Source organism: Peromyscus californicus, unplaced genomic scaffold (genome assembly GCF_007827085.1).
Source record: "Peromyscus californicus insignis strain IS unplaced genomic scaffold, ASM782708v3 Scaffold_6__1_contigs__length_162567912, whole genome shotgun sequence".
NCBI classification, from domain to species: Eukaryota; Metazoa; Chordata; class Mammalia; order Rodentia; family Cricetidae; genus Peromyscus; species Peromyscus californicus.
The window spans coordinates 49915121-49941827 of record NW_026294584.1 but is presented as its reverse complement, the minus strand read 5'-3'; the positions used below and the strand labels follow the sequence as shown (position 1 = coordinate 49941827).

General features: G+C 40.6%; 1 protein-coding gene across 18 annotated transcripts in view; it reads left to right on the top strand.

Moving 5' to 3' along the window:
* The window catches only part of Dgki (diacylglycerol kinase iota), a 450953-nt gene that overhangs the window by 286902 nt on the left and 137344 nt on the right, over positions 1–26707 (top strand). For 15 of the 18 annotated variants that reach the window (XM_052721132.1, XM_052721144.1, XM_052721135.1 and 12 more), the window contains 2 exons: positions 8177–8376; positions 13857–13919. In XM_052721132.1, coding sequence (XP_052577092.1) covers positions 8177–8376; positions 13857–13919 — 263 coding nt within the window. The remainder of the gene's footprint in view (positions 1–8176; positions 8377–13856; positions 13920–26707) is intronic. The other 3 variants (XM_052721146.1, XM_052721145.1, XM_052721134.1) reach the window with 1 other exon arrangement.

Genomic DNA, 26707 nt, shown 5'->3' with positions numbered 1-26707 from the left:
CTCTCTCTCTCTCTCTCTCTCTCTCTCTCTCTCTCTCTCACACACACACACACACACACACACAAATGTGATATTGTGCAAGTTCTGGGGTTGAACCTTAAAAGGCCATGAAGCAATTAAGAAGTGGACAACAATGGCCACCTCTAATTGATCGTAATTTTATAAATTCAGAGGAATAATTAAAAAGCCTCTGTTTCCATCTAGCGTCAGTTATAAATATTAGTGAATTCACAAGGGCCACACACATAACTAACATGCTACTAGGTAAAACTGGCTAAGGAGTGAGGCAAAAGAAAAGCCCTGTCTTCGGGGTGCTCACAGCTCCATCCATGATGGAGGGAAGACCAAGAGTAAAAGAACAACTTCCAGGGAAGAGTTGGGAAAACTAGAGAGGAGTACTGGAAGCAGCAATGCCTGCTCGGTGTACTCTCAGCAAAGATTCCTAGGGGAGGCACACTCTCTCGAATGTGGTGACCTATCAGGGCAACCAGCCTGAGAGCACGTACGTGTACATGGAGAGCTACAAGTGGTGGCAGGGGGAGAAGCAGGGAAGAAACAGCCCTTTAGGCTGTTGATGGGGGTGCTGTGGCAAAAGGGTTGGGCATGGTCAGACTTGTGCCTGGAAGCTGATGTGAAGTGGATCCAGAATCTCTACTGCTGAGGCTCAATAGACCAGTCATCACATTGGCGTCAGTGTCCACGTGAAAAGATGCCTATACCGGAAGTGTGAAGGAGGAAGGTGCCACAAAGATGAAAGGGACTGTTGAGTCCCAGAGTTATTTGGATGTAGTGACCCACTATGAAAGGGAGAAGAACATCAATGAATCCTAGGAGGTGACTTGGGGCAATTAGTCAAAGGATAAATACTTTAAACAAGGCAGAAACTGTAAAACAGCATTGCAAAGGAACAGAGCTCTGAAATCCCCATAAGAAGGCAGCATATACTTAAAAAATGATAACTGAAAATGCATGGCGGGAGGTCAGGGAATCTCTCTAGGTTAGATGGTGTTGGTGGGTCTATCAAACCGCCTTCTCTCACATCCTGTTGCTAGTGGGGATGGGAAGGGGAGAAAATTAATATATGAGATTTGGTGAAGAGGAAATGGAATCCTAAGTCAGGCCGACTATTGTGCCCTCTTTGCGCAGTGTGAGCGGGACAGTGTTGCACGGGGCAGTGTCAAGTGTGTGATAGAACCTCCAATCCTAGCGACTGTAGTTGCCGTCGAGGCCAAAAATCCTACCTTAGAAAAACGGAGTTAACTCTGCTTAACTGTTTAAGTATTCCATTAAGAGCTGCATACCTTTGAACACTATGTGCGCTCTAAATAACCCTGGCAGAGTATTTCTGAATGTCCACATGCATCTAACTCTACCACTCATCCAATGGTAGAGTATTGTAGTATTATTTTTTCATTTAGTATGAAAGAATTTTATGTTTAGTCCTTGAATTTTCCATTCATTGATGCTAGTCTAAGGCCGGGCGGTGGTGGCGCATGCCTTTAATCCCAGCACTCGGGCGGCAGAGGCAGGCGGATCTTTGTGAGTTCGAGGCCAGCCTGGTCTACTGAGCGAGATCCAGGAAAGGCGCAAAGCTACACAGAGAAACCCTGTCTCGAAAAACCAAAAAAAAAAAAAAAAAAAAAAAAGAAAGATGCTAGTCTATTGATTATATTTTCAAGAAGGTAAATTATGTAAAATTATAAGTTTGTGTTTAAGGTGGCTATCTAAACAAAATGGTATGAGTACTTGAAAGTATGTGTACTCTTTATATATATGTATATATATGTATGTGTGTATACTTAAAATATATTCAATATAATTTAAAACCTTAACTAGTAGGTCAAGCTTTTATGCAGTAAATTTTTTTTCTTAGAAATTGACATGTCTGAAGTCATTAAAGGCTACATATTTTTAAGGTCATGCAATAAACTAATAAATGTTTTTGTATATTGCTTATAATTTAAGTACATCTGAAGAACAGGAAACTCAAGCTGATTTTTGGAAAGAGATTTTAAATTGGATTACTGGAATAGGAAAAAAAAAACCCCTATTTCTTTTTGAATGTTTATCTTGTAATTGCAAACCTCAAAGAGAAATCTTCAATTCACTCTGTTGGTTGTGACGCATTCCTGCTAATTAAGATGATTCCTCATTTGGTACTGGGTATCCTGATTGCCTTTTTGGGTTTTACAGAACCCATAATCAGGCATTATAATTTGTATTTGTTTCTGCCACAATTTTTTTTGCTATTATGGTTGGGAAGGGCCTTTCATGTTGAGTTTGTTTCTAAGTAATTTAAAACTTTTCAAGACAGTTCAAAGCATGACTCATATGGAAGAAGTGGGACCCTCATTTGCGATTCTGCCTGATTTTAGGCTCCTCAACTTTGAAGAAAGCACATTGGTCTCTCTGTCAATTGACATTAAAATGTGTAAGTTCTTTTACATTTCTGAATGAGGAAAGCAAAGATTCCCAGGCTGAGGTTTTATTCTTCTACATTATGTGATCTCTTATACTATTTAGAAAATGAAATGCTAAGTGTTTGCTCATTTTATGATATGCATAAGTGTAAGAACTGAAGTGAAAATAACAGATCTAATCATAACACTTACAGATAGTTACTCATATTCCAATGTGTTTCCTCTCAATGACTTTGTTTTTATGTTTGAAAACAAACATAAATTTTTAAAAGTGGTATAATTTTTCTAAGAGTTTTTTTTAATGTCATTGAATCAATACCTTTTTTCCTGGGATTTGTCATAACAAAGCAAATGGAAACCCACACAGAGGTTCACACACAATTACATCAGTATGGCAGTAGGCATTGTTCTACATACCATGGTGGCTTTCTTTGTATTTAATCATTATCACAAAAATGCACTACAAGTGACAAACTATGTTTTTATTGTATAAGCATATCATAATTTATTTAATAATCATTCCTTTATGTAACTTTCATGTTTCTGATGTTTAGTGTCATAAACAACCCTGTAATTAATGTTGTGTGTGAACTCTCTGAGTTCAAGTTGTTTTGACAAATCCCCAGGGAAGGAGGCATTGATTCAATGCTATAAATGTTTTTAAAACTCTTACTAAAAATTACAAAACCACTTTTTTGATATTTACTGACACACTCATAATGTGCTGAGTGATAAGAGCTGTTGCAGGCTTAAAACTCTACAGATAATAAAAGTGGTGATGGAGAACAAATGCCTGAAGGAAGTTAGGTATGCCTTGTGACATTGCAGAACTCTGGAACAAATAGTTATTGCCTCCTAAACAACACAGATGAGTAAGGACAGGCACATCTTCATTATTACACTTTGTCTTTCAAAAAATCCATAGTTTTGTACATGTTTATGAGTGGTTCACCCTTTATTATTGAGTTGCAAGAGATATACTCTAGATACAAGTCTTTTGAAAGACTTACTTATTGCAAATATGTCCTATCTGCTTTGTGTGTGTGTGTGTGTTCTTCATGTCTCTTTTAAGGAACATGCATTTTCAACATTATTTATTTTATTTATATTTTTTGAGAATTTTGTACACAAATACACTGTATTTATATCATTTTCATTAGTCTTTCAACATTCCCACCCCACCTTAATAACCTACTTCCTTTAAGATTCGCCTTGAACACTTTTGAGACCTCTAGTTTTATAAATTAGGCTTAATTTGTGTTAGGGCTATACACACACACACACACACACACACACACACACACACACACACACACACTTAAAATCTTTATAGATTCCAAGTTATCCTAGGAAAGCATTCTCCTTTATTGTCTCCTTGATTATTTATAGTTTAAGGTTTCATGTTAAGTAAGTAACTGAACTCAAGAAAACTTTTGTGCGTTATACAAAGTAGTATTCCTCCATTAAATACATTTGTTGTTTTCTCTAGTGTTATTGCTGAGTGAAGTTTCCTCTTCTGTAGGAACTGTCCTGGATCTTTCCCTGAATTCTATTTCCTTCCATCCATTTATTTTTATGTCAGTGTACACTGTCTTGCTTAGTCACCTTTATAGTAATTTTGTTCCTTGACAATTTCACATGTCCTACAGTACCTCCTTTCTGTCCCTATCCCTATCAAACCCATCCTCCAACTCTACATGCTTGTGACTTTTGGTTTTACTAGGCCATATACTTGACCAAAAGATTGGAACTGTCCATCGAAGCTGGATGGAGTCACTTGTGGGTATGAAGGCCTGATTCCCCTCTCCATGAGTCTGTAAACAGGTCGTACCACAGACAGTGGCTTTAGATCACGTAGCTGTGGTTTTTACATGTGTTTGTATGGAAGTTGAAGGTGTAGTAGTGAAAGGTGGAGTTATGGTCTTCTACATTCTTTGCCTGATGGCTCCATCTTTGCTGCTCTGGGTTCTTATGTCACCTCTCATTGGCTCTCTCCTCTCATCTCACTTTTTCCCTTACAAGGGCCTTTGTGAGTATGTGGCACTCACTCCAGTAAACCTGGGCAATTGTCCTTCCTTCCCATCCTTTGTTTACTCATGTTGGAAAATGTGCTTTTGCTGTGTATGGGTTTCATAGTTTTGATCAATTAGAACATGGGTATCATTTGGTGATGGTGGCATGGGCGTTGCTCTGTACACTGCAGTGGTTTTCCTTATATTCAGTCTGTTTTAGTTTCATTGATTCTCATGAAACTGAAGGTTGACTTTTGTTCATGTACTGTCTGCACTATCATTCTTTCCTATGGTTTCAGTTAAAGAGTTTGCTAATTACTGTCTCACAGACAGTGGGATAATGTGGAACATTCCTGTCTGTGTTGCTGAGATCAGTAATATCTATCGATCTCTTTCCATCTTCTGTGACCCATGTCTTCCTGCAGGATCCAATTTGCTACTAAGCTTTCCTGTGAGATAATTTCATTATTTCCTTCTGTATGGATCACAGTTTCTTCTTTGTATATCAAGTTCCATTGATTATCTACTGAGTAGATAATTTATTGAATGTAATCTAAATTCTGTTTTATTGTTATCCAGTACATATTGTTTTAACATTACCTTTTTGAATTCTTCCTTTACAAGACACAAAACATGTCTAATATAAATGGTGAATACTAACAGTTGAGAGTTCAAAAATGTCCGTAGGATGTGTTTCTTTCCAGATTTATACAAATCTGGTGTGTCCCATTTCTCAGGATCTATTGTTGATTCTGTCACTATTTTAGCTTTCAGGATATTACAGATTTTAGAGTAACAATTATTTCTTCAAGTAACTCTAAAGCATAGAGATTTTTCTCTAAATTGTGCCATATATCCTCAGGTTAATGTCTCTCTAAAGGCTGTGAAGTCAAGTGGGCATTTTTCTTCCTCTTTGTTCTGTTAGGACCTTAGTCACAACCCGTTAGTACTGCTTAGAATCTATGTCTATTGAACAAAGGTGAAAAGGGACACATGCATGCAAATACTCCGAATGAGAAAGAGTATTTAGATTTTTCTAAGTCTTTATCCTGTCATTAAAAGGGGATTTGCAAACACAAGATAAGTAAAATTATTAGTGAGTTTTAAATCTTGTATGCATTAGCTAGAAGGAGAATTTTCAGATCAACTCCCTGCCTTTCTTAATTGTCCCACTTTACCTTGACAGTGACTGGACATTAATACCATGGCAGATGGAGAGAAAGAAAGAGGGATAATTCTAGATGGGGGGAGGTTGTATTTGAGAACATGGTATCCTTGAATTATAGACACAACCTAGAATCATAAAATACTAGCACTGAAAGAGATCATAACAATAAACCCAAATCAGTTCCCATCTGAGGAAAGGGATGTGGGATTAGTTCCTCTGTAAGTATTTAATTATATGGACACTCATTGGGGAATTATTCTTGCTTACTTTGCTACTACAGCATCTAGTATAGTGGGACTTTCCAGCATGCTGGTGTTCAGTTTAATTCTTGATGAAATGGGGGGAAAGCAAGAAAACTTAACGACATAGCTCTGTGGAAAGAGAATGGTTGCCAAAGCTTGAGTGGGAGGTTGTGAACTAACAGGTCATGGTGCTACTACTAGTCATCTAGGTAGAACTTCTTCCTTCTTGACTCGCATAGTGTGTCGGAGAGGGAGGAACCCATATGGGCTAGTTTCACTAAGGCTATCAAAGCACCGAAGGTTAGTTAGGGAATGTTAGAAGAACAGAAAAGAAGACAGTCTGTAGATTACCTGCTCATGAGTCACCAGCCACACAGTCTGTGTCACTTCCGGTGCTACAAAGAGAGTGGGATTAGACGGTGCTATTAGTGCTAAGGAGCCCAGGTAATCATTAGAACTTTGGAGACATGGCATTCTGAAAAGCCCGTTGATTGGCTTTGTCCTGAGGGTTGTAAAGCAGGAGGCAGTTTTCTGAAAGGGAGTGATTTATTCCGTGAAAAGTGGGCCCATTGCTGCACTGTTTGTGTTAGTCAAAGAGCGAGAGGTGGCCTGGGAATGGAATCACAGAGGAAGATTAGCTACTGCCAGAGAGGATGCTTGAAAAAGAGAGAGGGGCTCAAGTACTGTGGCCAAATGTCTGGATAATTGGCTTTTAAAGGAAGGTTTATTTTGGCTCACAGTTCCATCAGTGGTCACTTGGGCATTGTATTTGGGTTTATGCCATGGCAGCGTATCATGGCAGGGGCACGTTATAGAAAGAGTAAACTGAGTAAAGAGGGGCTAGGGTCCTGATAGCCCTTCAAAGGCATGGCACCAGTGACCTAACTTAGTCCCACAAGGCGCTACTTCTTAAAGATTCTACCATCTCCCAATAATGCCATGGACTGGAAAACAAACATTCAACACATCCCATTTCCGAGGACATTTGAGATCCAAACAGTAGTGCTGAGTATGGTGGTACAGGTCTGTAATCCCAGTACTAAAGAGGTTGAAGCAGGAAGATTGATGCTTCAAGGTCAGAATAATCAGCTGCATGGTAGCATCTTCTTTTGATAAAAAGAAACGATAACAATATCATCATCCACAACAACAACACTCCAAACCGAGGAAGATGGAACAAATACTTTGCTTTCTCTTTCAGAATGGAAATTTTTGTATTTCATTTTTTTTTAATTTTTTCTTTGTATCTAATATGGAATATTATATTGATTATAGTTTTCTATATGTACTGAGAACTATTCCCAACACCTCTGGCTAAATTATCCATCATTCACTCAATAAGCTATATTGTTACATCCATAAGATCATGTCCTCAGAAAGATGAGTGTATTTTTCTCTGAACATTTCCATTCATTATCTCTGTTGGTGGATGAACACCATTATTTTAATGACATGTTTAAAAAAAAACATTTTGATTCTGTCTCTAATAAGGATAGTAAAATATTCATTGATTTTTGTATTCTTTCACATTATTCTAATTATATTTGGGCATTTATTTTCCAAACTTAGTTACAGAGTTGATTTCATAAGTGTACTAGGTTAGATTTTTAGACTTTAAAGCTTTCAGAGTCTCTTAAATTGAATAACTCATTTTTGTTTATTTTTATCACTGTATTTACTGAAACAGATTTGAAATGGTTTGAAGAGGCTTGAGTTAAAAAAAAAAATCTCGTCCAAGTTTTAAATCTTGCTAAGGATAGCTGTACACCTAAGCTTTAGCAAATGAAATTTAGAAGTTGGCAAAGATGATTTTGCCCTTTTTACTTATTTTTTTTAATATGCTGATAGCATTGACTTAATGGGGATAGATAGCATTAAGGGAAGATTTGTGTTAATTAATTTGGCATGAGGGCTGTCAAGATGGCTCAGCAGATCAAGGCACATGCCACCAAGCTTGGCATTACGACTCCTGGGATCTACGTGGTAGAAGGAGAAAATCCACCCCTGCAAATTGTTCTCTGACTTCCACATGTGCCATATAGCATGCAACCCCAACATGCAAGATACATAAAAACGCATTCATCCTTTTACTGGTACAGCTACATTTAGATTTATACTATGTCAAATGGAAAGTGGTTATCTATGGGAATTTATGGTACAGTTGCTCAGAAGCTTTGCATATTTAATTCATTTGTAGCTGTGGTTTCTTCAAGTTCTTGCTGGTGAGTTTTGCTGATGTTATCAAAGGCTTTTGGTTATCTGCAATGGATTCAGGTGTGACTTTCTGAAATCCTAGTCACTGACTCTTGGCTCCTCTTTGCCTTGTTTGGATAGGCTGCCCTGCAAGTCGGGGGCCACGGAGAAAGGCTGCACCAGTGTCGGGAAGTGATGCTTCTGACTTACAAGTCCATCCCCATGCAAGTAGATGGGGAACCGTGTAGGTTGGCACCCGCCATGATTCGGATCTCCTTGAGGAATCAGGCCAACATGGTACAGAAGAGCAAGCGGAGAACCTCCATGCCTTTGCTCAATGAGTGAGTCTTGGCTTGCCTTCCTGGGTGACATGGAGACACTGGAAAGCAGATGGCAGAGCATGTGCATGGTCTGGGGACCTCACTGTGTTGGAAAGGGGAGAAAAATCAAGAAAGCACCATAGGCCCTAGATTGTTCTCATGGGAACACGTGCAACCAGTTTTACCTTTTATTTGATGGTTATTTGTCCTTCTTTGGGGTAAATTTTGTTGTATGTGAGATAGATGACTCTCCTTCATTGACCTCTTAGGTATCTGTTGTGTTCAGATGAGCTGGTTTTAATTTTTAGTTTGGTTTAGAGAGGTCTGTCACTAGCCCCTTTTTATGTTGTATTTCTTTCTGCCTGTCAATGAGTGGTCCCTTTCCCCACCTTTCCTTTTGGGGTCCCATGTCCTCTGATGCTTCAACTCAGTTTTGACTTCCAAGGCAGCAACTACTGTCCATACTTAAGTCAACTCACTACGTCTACTTTAAACACCTGGTATCCCTTCCTCTCTACACTTTTTCTTTTTTTTAGGTGTTTTGATAAACTGATTCAAGGTAAGACAAAAAAGAATAGGTAACATAGAACATATGTTCTTTTTCTAGTGTACTTTACTCAAATTGGTGACTTAATTGTCTGCTTGGGATTGGAGAGGTAGCTGGAGAGAGGAGGATTTGGGTCATCTTTTTGAGTATCTTCTAGATATCATGCCATCATGCCTAAGGTCATTTCAGGGCTTAGTCTTGGGTCATTCTCTGTCACAGTGAGGGGCCTCAAAGGTACACCTCCTGTTTGCTGTCTGTGTTGCATGGTTACCTATTGTACTGAATGGCTAGCTTCCTGGCGGTGCCTGCAAGGCAGGGGCATGCTTTGCCATGTGTTCATGAAGTCAAGGTGAGAATCTGCACAAGTTCCCAGAATAGCTGATGACGCAGGTGCCACAGCTCCTGTCACCTCTCTCTGTGGCAGCATATGCTCAGGAAGAGCACCAGACAGCGCTCTCCAGGCACTTCAGCTTTTGGCATCCGCTTCTCAGTTGGAGGCTGGCGTGAGAAGTCCTCTTCCTCTGTTCTTGGGGTCTGGACTTCCTGGAACATTGTCCTGGTTGTTTCCTACAGCTTCCATTTATTCCATTTCCCCTGAGTCGATAGTTCTTGCTTTATTTACATTTTGCAGCTGGCAAAACTCTTGGCATATTGCTGATGCTTTCTGTCCTTGCTGCCTTCTCCTTCTTCTAGGTTGAAGACATAATTGTTGAGTTTGTATTGTTAAAAAAGACGAGACGTCAGCAGTTGTATGTGGTTCTCCTTATGTCTTCTAGAAATGCTAGTCAAACCATGACACAGCAGTTCGGCAGAAACCTAAGAACTAATGAATGGGAAGTTTTCTCTGAATTTGTACAGTGTCCGAGGTGCCTAGGTCACCTGTAGATCATCTATAAAAAGGATAGACTAAAGCTCAGTGAGTTTGCTATTGCTGAAGTGAAGGGTACGATCTCATGACCTTCTTAGGCATAAAACTGTTTTTAGGTGTTCAGTTTCAAACAACTTTTACGCTTCTGTCAACAAAGAATTTGTCTTCTCTAGGTAATCCTGTTGATTAGAGTTCCTTTGGGTTTGTTTATATGCAAAATAAATACACATAATTTTTTGTTTTGTCCTCATAGCATGTGTGATATATGGTATTTCTTGCACAGCCTCGTCTAAAAAAATACTGACACTTCCTACCTGGGGTAGTGTTCCCATTAAAACAGCCCATGTCACACAGGAGACCCATGGGCAATGGGAGTCAGAGCACACTATTCAGTTTTCAAAAAAGAATTAAAATTTGGTGAATAAGAAATATTTTAATCACTATCTATAAAATTATTTCACTATATTTTAAAGAAATCAGTACTAATAATACTTTTTCAAAGAAAAAGGAATAAACCTGGTTATCTGCTCATACTTGTTCACTAAACCTGGCTTTCCCTCTCTTTAATCTTTTTTCATCTTTATAGTTAATTTCTACTTCATTATAAAACATTTCTTTAGTTCCCTCTCTCTTTCTCTTTTTAGATCTAATTTTTTCCTCTGTATTTCCAAGTAGAGTTTTGAGTTTAAAGTCAACCTGGAATTGAAGACTTTTTCTTTCTGGGCCTTTGAACTTCTCTCTATCTTGTTCACCATTGTATAATGGAAGAGCTATTTAAAAAAAACACGTTACTCTTTTACTTCTCTGCCTCCCTTTCTTTCTGCCTACTTTATTTCTCTTTCCTTCCTTGCTTCTTTTCCTTCCTTCCTTTTTCCCTCTTTTTCTTGCTTTCTTTTTTTATAAACTAAAAACCGTTTCATTTGCTTAATTTGCTTACATATTTTTTCTTACTAGAAGAGGCAGACAACTAGTTTACAGTCTCATAAAGTTTGTATCTCAACGGCATGTGTGTGTGTGCATGTGTATGCATATGTGTGTGCATGCAAGTGTGTGTGTGCATGTGTGTGTGCATGTGTGTGTGTGTGCGTGCATGTGTGTGTGTATGCATATGTGTGTACATGCAAGTGTATGTGTGTGTGTGTATGTGTGTGTGCATGTGTGTGTGTGTATGCGTGTGTGTATGCATGCGTGTGTATACATATGTGTGTATGCATGCACATGTGTGTGTATGCACGTGTGTGTGTATGCATGTATGTATGTATGCACGCGCACGCGCGTGCGTGTGTGTATGCATGTGTGCGTGTGTGTGTGTGCATGTGTGTGTATGTGTGTGCATGCAAGTGTGTGTGTGCGTGTGTGTGTATGCATATGTGTGTATATGTGTGTGTGTGCATGTGTATGCATATGTGTGTGCATGCAAGTGTGTGTGTATGCGTGTGTGTGTGTGTGTGTGTGTGTGTGTGTGTGTGTGTGTGTGTGTATTATTCCCAATGAAAGGATGGTAGCTGCTTGGTTCATCTAAGGAACTGAGTTCCTTTCACTCTTGTTATCTGGGAAGACTTGCTATTTTAATAATGTAGTTCCTGGAATACTTGTCTCTTCTTCCTTGAATGCTGGTGTGTCTCACACATCCGCTGTTTCTTTGGGATGTTGAATCTTAGATCTGTGATTTCAGCCTTGACTCTTTTCCAAAACTGAAGACTTTTCCTCAAACACTGCAGTTGACAGTGCTGTCCTTAGTGAGGTTTTGTGGCAATCTTAGATTGCACACTGAGAACCAGACTCTTTACTCTGCTCCCTGTGCGTTTCCTCCTTGTCATCCACATGAGTCTGTTCCTCACCCATGTGCTCATTCATCATATCTCTGGCCCCTGGAGCCATCTCACTCACCTCCACTCTTCTCCACTTAGCAGGCTAGCTGGCACGTTCCTTGAAACCCATGCTCAGTTCATCACTCACATATTTAATACACACCATCTCTTCTGTTCTCTAGGAAACTGCTAATGTGTTCTCACTACAGATTCATTCCCCAGCTCACTCTGCTGCCCCTCTTCAGAAAGACAGTTGTTCCTCTACATCAATTAGAATGGTCTTCCTAAAAGTGGAAAGCTCACGTCCCTTATCTTCACAAATGTTTTTGGTCTTTGCCATCTTCATCCTGTTCTCCTTTGTCGTGGGAAACTGTTGCCTTTCTTGATCACTCTTTTGCCCCTGGTTTTTCTTCTAACAGTGGCTTCCCTTGCTCCTTTTATCTGCCAGTCTGGCTCACAGTGCAAAATCCACCTTGTGTACTGCTTCCACCAAGAACCATCCCCTAGCTAATTTTAGCAGTTGGTTGTACCTCTTGGTGCTGGTTCCATCACATCATCTGTCAACATAGTGCTTCCATCACCTGCTGGATTCTCTCTGCTCTGCTCTGTGGGGAGGCTCTAGATTTCTCCTTTCAGGATTTCTGGTACCTGTCAGCATCTCTGAGACATGGTCACATATTGAATCAATGACTCACAAGTGGACCCCACTATACTTCTATTTCTGTGACATTTCTTAGAAACTATTAATAAAATAACATCAATCTAAAATCTCATGAATATAGAGGTAATATAAAATATGTTCTGAAGATGTTCTCTTACAAGTGTAGGAGAGATATTGGATCATTTAGATATGGTTACATGGATAATTGGAAGGAGCCTCCATGAAAGACAGCTAAATAGTAGGCCTTCATGATGCCATTCAGTCCATATTTATTATGAAAGGAAAAATATTTTCTAGAAGATAATGCCAATTTTATTAGTATATTCAAAATAAAATGTGTTCACTAACTCCATATTGTCAAGGGAATATACTTCATTTTATTATAACATATGAATCTACAAAGATTATGGAGTGTAGTAAATATTTTCTCCACAAAATGTCAGATATTTTATCTAGTTTTTTTTTAACTAATATCCTAGCAATATGATAGCCAGATACATTTCACTATGTTCTGTATTATGAAGCACCATTGAAAGAGGTCAGAAGCTTAAAATAACTGGTGTGCAAGGGAGGTCTTCAGCTGTTACCCTTAACTTCACTAGCAACTGTGAAAGACAAGTCATTTTGTACACAGGCAAGAGTTCTAGTTAGCTACCTTTGGATTCGTTAACTGGGTTCCACCATCCTTGGCTACTGAGGCATATTATCGGTTTTAACAGAGAGTCGTTGAAGACAATGTGGATAGAACACTGAAACTTATAGGTGACCTTCTGTGAGAATGTATGTACCCAGCAGACGAAGGATCTTGGAAGCTGTTGCTTAGCACTTAGAGAAATTTAAATGAGAGAGGAAAAGAGGGTGACAGTGCAGAAGTGAGAGTGAGTTTGGGGGTTCCTCTTGTTACATTCTGCAATGTCTATTTTCTAATAGCTTTTGTGGACTCTCTCCACCACAAATGAACAAAGGAAGGGGAGATACTTACGGTTTTATGTTTATGGTTTCACTTTTGTACATAGAATATGAGTGAAACTAAGGCACCCGAGGGATGAAAATGGAATTTTAACAAACTATTGCTAGAGTTTTCAGAAAGCCTTTTCTGTTTAGCTGAATGAAACTCAAGGTAGTTGAGTCCCTATTTTCAAAATGGCTCTCTGATGGCTCTCAAAGGCCAGGTTCAAGGATGAAATTGGCTCAACTCCTCAAGTGGAAGTCAGTGGTGCTGGTTTCCCACTCTGATGTGGAAGCCTGTACCTCTGCCCTTCAGCTGTCTTGAATGTTCTGGAGCAAAGGTGCCGTTGACGATGCGTCCTGTGCCCACAGCCCACCCTCCCGCCTTGGCCCTGTGCTCCAGTCTGTGGCTTGCCTGGAACTTGCTGCTTCCATGTGTCCTGTTGGCTTCACTGCTATCACCGGCTTCTCTGGATTATTTCCTGTGGCTGGCCTGATTTCCTTTTTTTATTTTATTTTATTTTTTCTTTCATCGCTGTTGGTGATGCGCTCATTTAATTTCTGTTTAAACTTTGTATGTCTCTCTTTTTCTCCCCGGCTTGTTCCTTGTTTGTCCACGCTGTCCTGCTGACCCTGTCTTCGCTGCTCATTCCCTGCTGCCTCTAGCATCCATCAGGTGCAAGCTGCGGACCTGCGGCGAGTGTCTGCTCCCCCCGGCTCCTTTACCATGTGAGTACAGTGCCATTCTGTTTTGACACTCTTTCCCAACTTCTCCTCCTCGGGGGTAGATCACCTGAGGCATCCTTTTCCTCCACAGGTCTGCTGCTCAGAGAAGGGGGACCACCTAGTCATAGATGCTTTCATAACCCTCTTTTTTTCAATGTGAAATGGAGCAGTAGAGCTCTTTGTGCTTTGTATGTCCCCAGCACTCTGTATTTACACCTTCATCTTTCTATGAAACACTTCAGGGCCCGGGGTTGTGTGGGTCGGTGTAACAGTCTATGCTAAGCATCGTTATTTTTCAAAGTGGGATAGGACTGTTGGACCATAGCATTACAGATATATTTGAGGAAGTGCTTATGGCCCTAACATTGTATGTGGAGCTTATTTTTGTGCCAAAGAACCACAGCTGTTATACAGTAACCAGTGACACTGAGCTGTCACTGAGTTAGCTGAAATTTATTATTATGCATATTTGGAGGTTTATGCTCAATGTACTCCAGGGTATTTTCATTTTCTGGTGAAATTAAATAAACAAAATAGAAATATTAGTTTTAGGATTTTACTTTAGCATTTTTTGGTGCTAAACAGTGATTGTCTTTCTTTCTTTGCCCCATATAATATTTGTCACCTACTGTTTATTATGCTTCAAGTACTCTGCTAGGTGCTTTGCATCTGTTAAGAAATTTATTCTCCAGGTGATACTATGTGTATGTAATAGCACTCTCAATTCTGTGTGCATGTCCAAGGTCACATACTAACAAGCCGTAGACCAAGACTCAAACTCAGACAACTAAGCTTCCAAACTCATGTTGCATTCCACCTTGCTGGAGTCTGTGTGTTTCTCAAGACCCAGTGGAGTGATTGCATCCTCAAAGAATTCTTCCTTAATTCCTGTTATTGGAGTCTGTCATCCCTCACTGGATTTCACTGGTGATGAATCTGTTAATAGTTTCTAAAGTTTAATTTGGTTTGCATTGTCTGAAGTCTCTATGTGATTGGCAATATATCCCTATGAGTCTTTGTGTTCCAGACTTACCCACAGACCCTGTCAGAGCATTGCAAAACCAAGCCACAGTTGATGGGGTCAATGAGTAGGAAAATACATGTGTATGAGGAACTGTGTAGAATCTGAAATCTACTGGTGCTACAAAGTACTTCCAAAAGCTTAGTTACTCGACCTTGTTTTCATCTTATAGATTCCCATTTATTAGAACTATGTATTAACTGAAGAATGTTTCTTTTTTCCCTGGCTGAGTTCCAGGTACTGTTTTATGCTGCAGATCTAGTTAGTGACCGGCACAACCACTTAGTACCCATGTGGAGCACGAGGCTTATAATCAAACAATCAAAACCCAATAGAGTGATGGTATTTCATTTCCAATTTGCTGATGCTTGCAGGGTAAAATTCTCCACTCTGTAGGCTCCTCAGTAAACTTGTCTTGAAAAAACTGGCTGTCAGTCTTCTGATCCTGCTCTTAGCAGCTCCACTGACAGAGATCAAAGTCATGAGAATGTCAGCAACAGAAGTGGGTTGTGAGAGTGGTTGAATTTCTATCCCTAGCATGGTTGTTTCAACACTGTAGCCGTGAATCTTAAGTGGGGCTGTTCATTTTGTACTCTAGGGGCGGGTTGCAACAGTAAGATAAATGGTACTCATTTCTATAGGTACAGCAGAGAATAGGTGTGGCTACTTTAAAACTATAGCATTAATATGAAGATATTTTGTCTGTGTCATATTATTACAGCATACAGATATTACAGCTTTGAATAACAGATGGGAGTGTTTGTGTAATAACACTTAGGACAGCTTGGTGGCATATAGGAACCAGGTGGTGGTACAGTCTCTCAAATAGAGCAAGGACATGGAGAGAAGCCCAGGCCCAGCAATTCATTTTGTGCCTTTCCATCACGAATGGGCGGTGGCTTAGCCTCCTCTACCCATGCTGTGTGAGAAGCCTAGACATTCTCAGCTTGCTAACGGTGCTTTGCTCCTGTGACAGTCCAGACCTGGCATCCTGAACTGAGATAGCTTGGTTTTCTGTTTCTCTCAGAACCTGTTTTAAATAGATGCTCTTGGAATCTTTGGAGGGGCCCCTCTGCTGCTCCTAAAGCTCCTTGAAATGATCTGAAGTACCCTTTTTCTGGAAAGCATCCTTTTCTCTAGTTTTCTGGTGACTTTTTTTTTATAATGTGGTGATAAGAAGGTAAGACATAGATTGTTAGGAGTCATGACATACAACTCAAATCCAAACACATACAAAATTTCAACTCTATAGAAATACTTTAAAGGTTTATTTTTATTTATTTTAAAATTATGTGTGGGGGTATGTGCACATGAATTCGGGTGCCAATGGAGTTCAGAAATGGATAACTGGATCCCCTGAAGCTGGAGTTCCAGGTGGTTATAAGCAACCCTGATGTGGGTCCTGGGAATGGAACCCCTCCCTTCTCCAAAAGCAGTTCATGTTCTCAACCGTGGAGCCATCTCTCCAGCACCTAGCATTATGCAGTATTTTGATCCTGTGTAGCCACATATGAATTGATGGATTTTAAACAAAAGTGTTTAATGCTCCATTCACTAAATAAGACAATGCTAAGCTGAGAATATTTATACACACACCTTCTACAATGTACAATGAAGCCTAAAGAGTTAATAAGCTCTATGTGATAAGTGTCCTCAAAGGGAAGTAGTCACTGGAGGGCACATGCGCAAGCTTCACTTCTTAAATTGTGAATAATAGCGTTAAATCCTTCAGCCACCCACTCCAATTCAGCATCTGATAAAAAGAACATGAAACCTCGAAGTGAGGCTTTCTAGAGTTCTTTCCCCCTTTCGTAGCCGCTTTTCCCCGGGTTCCATTTCCTCCTTGCTCTTCCAGCATAAAAACAAAATAATGTGATCCGTTTACATTTGACTCATCGTTTTCATCTTTCAACACTATTTACTTCAGACACCAGATACGCTGGGCTATTAAAGATGTTGAGATCGCCGGGCGGTGGTGGCGCACGCCTTTAATCCCAGCACTCGGGAGGCAGAGCCAGGTGGATCTCTGTGAGTTCGAGGCCAGCCTGGGCTACCAAGTGAGTTCCAGGAGAGGCACAAAGCTACACAAAGAAACCCTGTCTCGAAAAACCAAAAAAAAAAAAAAAAAAAAAAAAAAAAAAGATGTTGAGATCAAAAAGCTAAGTTCTGCCCTGGGGAAATGAACATGCCAGCCACAGACCTGATTGAGCTGACTAGAGTGCAGTTACAACACAACACGACAGCAGGAGAGAGATCTGAAGTGCATGTCTGGGTTGGCAACTTCTTACCGAGTGTTTGTCACGGCTGATTTTGTTTTCTAAATATGTGCAATTAATAGGCAGCAACATTGTTTCTTCTGGCATCGTCTCATGAGTTTTAAAGCAAGTGTAAATTCATATAACCATCACCCTCACCAGGACACAGATAGTGTGTCACTAATTTTCCTCCACAGTTCTGCCCTGTCATTCACCCCATTGTCATCGGTTACTCTCATCACCCAACATCTGACAGCCCCTGGCCACCACAGATTTGTGGCTTTGAGATTTCCACAAATAGAGAGTCAAGTAATATGTAACACACTTCAGCTGAATATAACATCTTTGATATTTATTCAAGTTGTCATCTGGATCAGTCATCGGTTGGTTTTTATTTTTGAGCTGCCTTCCACTCTGTGGCTGTTTCCATTCACCCACTGAAAGATACCTGGGTTATTGCCAGTTTGAAATGATTGTTAAGAATGCTCAAACCATTAAGGAGTAGATTTTATATAAAATTTTTTTTCATTACTTTAGGTTAAATGTCTGGAAATGAGGTAGTTGGATCCACATGGCAAGTAGATTTACTTTCCTTAATAGGAGAGCAAAGAGAAAATGGTTTTCAGAGTGGTTTTGCCATTTTGTCTCTCTACCAGTGACGTATGATAGTTCTCATCATGCCCTATTGCATCTGGTATTCTGCTGATGGTTGCACCATCAGCTGTAACTATTAATCTCTGTGGTGGGAGTATGGTTTTGTTACATGATAGTTTCGTTTGTGTTCCCAAGTGGATAACCATACTGAACATCTTTCCACATTCTTACTTGTCATTTACTTATTCTCTTTGCAAATGTTCAAATCAAGTGGTGGTTATTTGGTTGGTTGGTTTCTGAGTGGGTCTCATATATCCCAGGCTGGCCTCCAACTCATTATATAGCCTAGGATGACCTTGAAATCCTAGTGTTCCTGCCTCTGCACCTTGAGGGGTGGGATTATAGTTGACTACCACCTGACAGGGTGTATTTGATGCTGGGAACTGAACCCAGGGTTTTGTGTTTGTTAAAGCAAGTATTCTATTAACTTAGCCATGTCTGTAGCCCTTTGATTGCTTTTTAATTGGTCATTTAATTTCTGTCTGTTGAATTTACTTTGGTTCTTATTGTAGATCCCAGGCCTTTAAAATATTCTCTCTGTATATGCCTCTTGTGTTTTCAATATTCTGATAATCCTTTGGACAACAAAGTACAGCAAAAAGTTTTAATGATGATTAGGTGATCAGTTATTTTTAAAACAATATTTTTATTTATTCTTTGAAATTTTTATCCATGTCATCAATGTATCTTGATCATATCTGCCACTGACTCCTCTCCTCCTCTTCTAGGTTTTCCTAACACCTCTCCCTCCAATACTACATGTACTACTTTTTCCTCCCTCTCTCCCTCCATCCATCTGTCCGTCCATCCCTCCCTCCCTTCTTCCCCCCTTCCCTTCCTCTTCCTTCCTTCTTTCCTTCTTTCTCTCTCTCTCTCTCTTTCTTTCTTTCTTTCTTTCTTTCTTTCATCTATATAGCCCACTGAGTCTAATTAGTGCTGCCCATATATTCATGGGTATAGGATCACCCACTGGGACATGGACAACCTACCAGCAGCCATACCCCCAAGGAAAAATGCCTGTCTCTTCACCAGTAACCACTAACTGCCAATAGCTCTTCAGCTAGGAGTAGGGCCTCAGGATCTGCTCCACCATCTTTGCTGGGATTTTAACTGGCTCGATCTTGTACAGGTCTTGTGCAGGTAACCACAGCTGCTGTGAGTGAGTTCATTCATGGATACAATAGCCAGGTCCTGTCCACAAGACAGAATTTTGCTTGTCCCACACAGTCCTCTGGCTCTCACATTTTTTCCAACCCCTCTTCTGTGGTTTTTCCATGAGCCTTGGATGGGCGGGGGGAGGGGGGTGGTGGTTAATACAGATATGCCATCTGCCATTTGCCTATGTTTTTAAACATCTTAATGATATTTGACTGGAATTGTACTGAATCTGTAGGCCAATATGAGAACTAATGAGGTTTTTTGTTTTATTTTCGTTTGTTTATTTGGCTGTGTTGAACTTTATAATCCTGGAATGCTTTTTTTGGCCCATCATTATAGTAGTTTTCAACATACAGACTTGTGCATGTTTTACTGGATTTGTACCTAGTTATTTCATTTTTTGTATCTATTTCTAATGATAATTTTGGACATTTTAAAGGTGTTGGTTTTCAGTGTCTCAGTGATAGTCTATAGAATAATGTAGATTCTTATTCACTGACCTGATATTATGTCCTGTGGCCCAGCTTAAGAACTATTTTTAGTTTGAATTTGACAGCATCCTCCAGTTTATCAATTGGAATAGCTTGGCTTATTTTATTCCATTCTGCATACCTGTGTTTCTTTTGCATTGTTGTATCAGCTAGGGTGTCTAGTATGGTACTAAGTAAGAATGGTCACCCTTGCTTTGCTCTTGATTTTAGGAAGCCAATCTTGTTTCCACTGTTAGGTTAATTTCAATTTATGTTATGTGTGGGTGTTTGCTTGCATGTACGTCTCTTCACCACATGCATGCCTGGTGTCACCTGAGGACAGAAAAGGATGTCCTATCCCCTGGGATTGGAATTTCAGATGGTTGTGAGTTGCCATGTGGCCTCTAGGACTCCAACCCAGGTCCTGGGGAAAGCAGCCAGCAATCTGAACTGCTGAGCCATTTCCCTATTTGTTAGAATTTGCCAGTGAGTGAGGCCATGTGGGCATCAGGATTTTTCTTTCCACCTTTAAATATTGAAGGACCTGGGCGGGGGGAGAAAGAGAGAGAGAGAGAATGTTCAACAGGAGAACATGGTGCTCTCCCTGATGATCTGGGTCACAACTGCCTGTGACTCCAGTTCCAGGGGACCTGACAATCTCTTCTGGCTTCCCTGAGCACCAGGCAAGCACATGGTATGTATAGATGCATGCGGGCAAATATTTATACACAGGAAATAAAAAGTAATAAACCTTTAGCCAGTAGATACAAATATTTTAGAAGTTCTAGGACTACTTGGGTTATTTATCTTTACCTTGGTGAATTTTTATAGTTGTTTGATTTTTCAAAGAATTTGTCCATTTCCTGTATGTTGGGAATTAATATGTATGGGATTGTAAAAAGGATTTCCTTATCTCTTTTATTTCTGTGGAGTCTGTAGCTAGAGTTCTCTTTCATTCCTGGTATTTGTAATTCAATGTATCAGTCAGTCTTGGCAGAGTTCTGTTTCGTTCCTACCCCCTCAAATTGTCCGTTGGTCACATTGCCCTTCCCGGTTGATTCCCTGTTTGAAATGTTGTTGGGTTTTGACTTTTATTCCTTCCTCTCTTCTGCTCATGTTGAGTTTGTTTTTGTTTAATCTTGTTCTGGCACCTTAAAGAATTTGAGTGTTTTTCTTTTTCTTTGTTTTTTTCTTTTATCCTTAGTAGACAGATGACATGATGAAGTTCAAGCCACAAGTTCTGACTGTCTAAAGGGTTGGAAAATGCTTTTTGGTGTTCTTCCATTGGTCAGCATGTCCATACCATGTCACCAGTATAGGGCCCAAGCAGGGTTAGTCTTCTAGCTTCTTAAAGTCGATGGCCAGATGCTGAGGATGGTGTTCACATAAATGCCGCCTGGAGAGAGACCCTGAGTGCAGGGCACAGAAACCTTTATGAAGTCATTTTCTGAGCTCCTTCTTCTGGGCAGTCATTCCTCTCTTAGTCCTTCAACCAGAAAATTAAAGCGTCAGTTACTTCCCTACGATATGTGTTTCCTGCAATGGTGTTTGTGCCTAGGACTGTGACAGAAAGAGAGAGAGAAGCAACGAAGATTGATTGCACCCTCTGGGCATCACAGTTCCCGAGATCAGAAAGGAAATCCTGTTCTTGATGTTAGTAGTCTTAGCAGCTTTAGGGCCTTTGTCGTGGTGGCTGCCAGTACAGTGAAAAAGCCCAAATCTGAAGTGTGAGGAAATGAAGGGGAAAAAATTATTTTTCTCAGTGACTCAGTTCTGAGGTATCCCTTTCTTGAACTCAAAGCAGAGCCCAGGCTTCCTCCCAGCCCTCTCCCTGCCTGCATCTGATATCCACTCTCAGCATGAATGCTGCTGGAGTCCAGCTATGGTCTACAGAAGGGAGAAAGTGAGGGCGTTCAGCAGCAGGGAGAAGAGAGTCTGCATTCGGGCCTCCTTCCCCAGTCTGTTGCTAGTTTGCACTTTCCAAAGTTCCCTTATGGCTGTTTTATTGCTTTATTTAGTTAGGGAGAAAAAATGGTGTAGAGCTCTCCATCCATAAGATCACCTGGGCCAACGTCGCAGGTCTAGAGCATCTCCAGTACACAGGTCCATTGTCCCGTCTTTCCTTATTACCCACTCCAGCTATTCAGCACATGCCACACAGCTCAGGGCAACAAAGCATCTCTGCTGACACCAGGGCATCCTAACTACCATGGGCATATATTACATGTAATACACTGTCCTACACCAAAGTTATGATCGAGACACAAACAGAATCTGCCTGACGATAACTTGTGTGGTTTTTCTTACTGCCTTAGGGAATGTAGGGTTAGAGACAGACCCAGAGGGACAGGGTAACTTGCCATATCTGACCACAGGCTGACTATGACTCAGCTTTGCAAAATTGATTTTGATAAATGAAGGCTTCTTGGTAAAGGGTAAAAAGTAAATTGATTTTCATTTCAAAAGTAGAGTTTGACAGAGAGAAGGAGAAATGTTGTCACTATGCCATTTTTTTTTAAGGTTCTGTTTTGGGTTAGATTTAAGAGTCCTGTAGTTGAAAAACTGCAGATGCAGAACCAAGAACCTGCAATCTTCATGACTGAAGCAAACAGGCCACCCACCTGCGGTTTAATGTCTGCATGCCTATGGTCCGGGAGGTACACTAGTCTCTGCAACTCATTAGAAAATTCTGTAATTGTCTTTGTCAGCTAGTAACATCAAAGCTTTCCTGACATCCCCTTAACCTTGTGTGGTATATCATACCACATCTGCCTGTCTTGTTTATGTAATCCTGACCCTCTAATTAGAAAATAAGACTTGGAATTGGAAGATACACATTCTGCAAACGGCTTTTCCTTTTTCTTCTTTTGATAGTCTTTTACTTCACCAAGGACAGTATCAGGAAGCAACACACATACTGGCGAAAAGTATCTACACACATGTCTTTGTAAACTGCGAGGCTTGCCTTTCATGGAGAAGGATGGGCCCTCAGAAGTGGTTTGATTTCACAGATCAAGCTCTTGATAGAAAATGCACACACCTTAATGAGGGCCTCAGGGTGAATGGCACTCTCAGACCAGCTGAGCTTCTAGAAGGGTCTGAGACAGAAAATGTCCAGATTCAGATTCGTGGATTTTAAAATTTGTATCATGTTTTCTCACTCCAAAAACCATTTTTGAGGATACTGAAAGATGTAGGCACCCCAACTGTGTTCACAATTGTTACTTTTATTATATCCTTGAACAATTACCTCTGAACAGGAGGGATAGAAATACTTTTCCTTATCATTTTAGTGAGCCCCCATTACTTGTACAGAAGTAGAAGGAGCCAAGCGGCTTCTGTTTGAAAAGACCAGGTGAGAAACTGCTGTGTTTATAGAATGGGAAGACACTGGGTCTCAGGGTCAGTGCGACAGGGTTAGGGTCACACTCCCTGGAAAGCGAAGCTATTTGCTCTCTAAGCCTTTGACGCAAACACTCTGCCCAGCTTTGCCCAGTCCCAGCTTTTCTTTCCTGCCTCTCCCCGGACACTCACATTTTCTGGTATCTGACCAATCATTTGACTCCACTGCCCCCAGTTTCTGGATTATTTGTCATGACACACACCCACCTTTCCTTTCTTTTTCCTCTGTCACTCTTCCTTGCTAGTTCATGTGACAGACATGCTAAATGGAGAATTAAGAGGGAAAAGCAAGTAAGGACTTCTCTGGCTTTCTCTCAGGCTGCTTCCAAACCAATGTCCAGGCTGCAACTCAAGCAACAATCTTTATGTCATGCAGGTTTTTCCTTGAGCTCCTTCTCTCTATCTCAGCTTCTTTCTGCCCAGGGAGGTCATGGCAGAAGAACAGGGGAAGCAAGGGTCTCTGGGGAAGCATCTCCCTCTTAACCTGACACTCCTCCTCCCCCACAGCAGCATGCTTCTGATTTGGGCATCTGGACACACCTGCCTTTGTCTGTACAGCATAGACCATGGTTTTATTATACTTTTGTGTTTTTTTTAAGACAAATTTTAAAATAAATTTGTTCCTTGGGATTCTCGTCAGCTCTGAAGTTCTGTTGTAGTAAATCCAAGGCATGACTTTAAATCCCATTAAAATTTGCCCCCAAGGAGACATCAACAAGATCCATCATGGGACTTCAGGGTCATTTTTGGTTCTGGGCACTGGGCAGGAGGGTAGGTTCTGCACTGCCTTGGAAAACATAGTTAAGGCCTTATCTTGCTTCTGTAAGAACCCACGTGGGTTTTACAGTTGGTTGGAGAGGTGACATATACCTACATGGCATTAAGCATTGTATTGCACCCAGCTGAGCACCTTAGTGACTGCATTTCATTATTGATTATTGTTATGCCTCTTTCATAGATGAGAAAACGGAAAAGAAAGGGTAGGAAGCTTGCTTTCTAATACACTGTAAGTCCCATAAAGTTACTGTTAAAACACAGGCCTATTTGCTTTGAGGATGGTGCTTAAGACATTGAACTCTATCATCAATACAAACTCTGATCATTTCCAATGTGTATATGTGTATGAGTTACATATTTTAATCAAATTGTACCACAAAAGCTTTTAAAAGAAAGAAAACAGACATGAGTTACTAAGGATTCAGGGTTTTTTTTTCCTTTTTTAAAATTTTATTAAATTTTCTATTCATTTCATATACCAACTACAGATCCCCCTCTCCTCCCTCCTCCTTCCCCCCAGCCTTCCCCCATAACCCACCTCCCATTCCTACCTCCTCCAATGCAGGGGAGTCAGCAGAGCCTGGTGCATTCAGTTGAGACAGGTCCAAGTCCCACCCCCCTGTACCAAGGCTGCTCAAGGTGTCGCACCATAGGCACTGGGCTCCAAAAAGCCAGCTCATGCACCAGTGATGGATCCCGATTCCACTACCTGGGGCTCCCTCAACAGTTCAAGCTAAACAACTGTCTGGCTTATCCAGAGGGCCTAGTCCAGTACCATGGGGGCTCCACATCTATTGGTCCACAGTTCATGCGTTTCCACTAGTTTGGCGGGCCGTCTCTGTACATTTTCCCATCATGATCTCGATTTCCCTTGCTCATAATGGAGGGCAAGGGATGTGGGATGAGAACATAGGGGAACGGGAGTTTTGAGCTGGAACAGGGACAGAGTGCAGGAGAGCAAGGAAAGAGATACCATGATAAATGAAGACATCATGGGAATAGGGAGAAACAGAGTGCTAGGGAAGTTCCCAGGAATCCACAAGGATCCCCTCACCTTAGAATACTGGCAATAATTGAGAGGGTATCTGAACTGGCCTTCTCTGGTGATCAGATGAGTGACTACCCAAACTGTCATCATAGAGCCTTCATCCAGTGACTGATGGAAGCAGATGCAGAATTCACAGCCAGGTGCCAGGCCGAGCTCCAAGAGTCCAATCGATGAGAGAGAGGAGAGATTCTATGAGCAAGGATTCAGTTTTACACATTTTAGATGTTCGGCTCTTTGAAGTTGCAGATTTCAAGTGTTGTTATAAAAAAAAACAGGTTTAGAAAGATACCTAGTTAAATTCTAGCACAGCTGAAGGATTTAGAGAGTCTTAGAAGGGCTAGTGACTGTGCTGTGAGTACAGGCTTAGCAGGAATGGTCATACTTCCTCCTGCAGGGAGGGTCAGAGTCAGGCTTACCAGGAAGGGCCATGCTTCCACCTCCAGGGAGGGCTGGCTTCTGTGTTCTATTGCAGAGGTCAGTACAGGGCTCAGGAACCAGTACACTTACGTAAAGGCCCAGTGCATTAAGGATTTTCTGGATGTTGAAAATTATATCACATTGCTTTTAAAATTTATATTTATCAGTGAATTATTCATATCTATGTAGGTGGATGGACAATCTTTAGACTCAGCAGTTTTTATATAATAAAAGTTCACTTCAAGAGTAAGGTGAGTATTTGGGGCTAGTTTTGCTGTCCTGGGTGTGCAGGGCATAAGGGACCATTGTCAAAGTCAGCTTTGGCATAAGAGAGAAAGAATCCTTGGAAATGTTTGTGAATCAAACATGCTCTTAAGTGTATTTATTGAGTAACAGAAAAGGGGTGAGAATAATTTATGTGTATTTTTTAGCAATTTTTTTTACATTATCTGTTTGAGATTTTTTGTGCACATGTGTTATTACACATGTTTGGCAATCAGAGGGCATTGTGGGAATTAATTTTTCTCCTTTCACAATGTAGGTTTTAGGAATTGAGCCCAGGTGGTCAGGCTTAGGACCACTGAGCTATCTTGCTGGTCTTAACAAAAAAATAATTTTTTAAAATATAAAATAATTTAGGATTGGGAGTTCTAGTTCAGTGAAGGAATATTTAGCTAGCATGTACAAGAGCCTGGATTTGATTCCCCTGTACTGTAAAAAAGGGAAAACAACCATATAAAACTCTAGCCTTAAAAAAACAATAAAAGTTCAGTGAACATCAAGTCATGGTTTCAATTTTTCTCGCACGGCATAACTTCTGTCAGGAGAAGTGGAAACTGGGGCCGAACAAGCCACACCAGAGCTGTGTGCAGTTTACAGGTCTTTGGGAGCCTTCTTGAAACTTGGGAGAGTGAAATGTTTTATTTTGTCATTTTATATATAGTGATGTGCATGCATGTGTGTGTGTGTGTGTGTGTGTGTGTGTGTGTGTGTGTGTGTGTGTAAATATACATATTTGTTCATTCTAGCTGTGGGATTAAACCAAATCGTAGGCCCTCACTACATTGGGATCGACAGTTCTGTGAATTTTCTTGGGCTTCCTTAACAAAGCACCACACACTGAGCAGCTGAAGCCACAGAATTGTGTTTTCTCATAGTTCAGAAGCCTGGACCACGGATTCAAGGTGAGGCCAAGGCTGGCTTCTGAACCCTGTCTTCTAGACCTGGAGATGGCTGTCTTCTCTACATTCTGCCATATAGTCTTCTGCACATGTCCATCAGATTCCTTCTTCCTATAAAGAAAATGGTCTGATGTGCTTGATTCCACCATCATGATCTTATTTTAACTTCATTTCCTCATGACTTACCAATTCTCTACATATTCCAGGTCATATGCTGAGACACTTGGGATATAGGGGTGGGGCATGACTTGTCTTGTAGCAGCGTCATACTAAATACCCTGGACTTGGACTTTTGTTATCTTCCTCTGTGTGTCACTAGCAGGTTGAAGACAGCCTTATGCCTAGACCTTGCACTCATTTAATTCTTGAAAATAATTTTTATTAAAGGATATAGAGGGGGATGAAGGA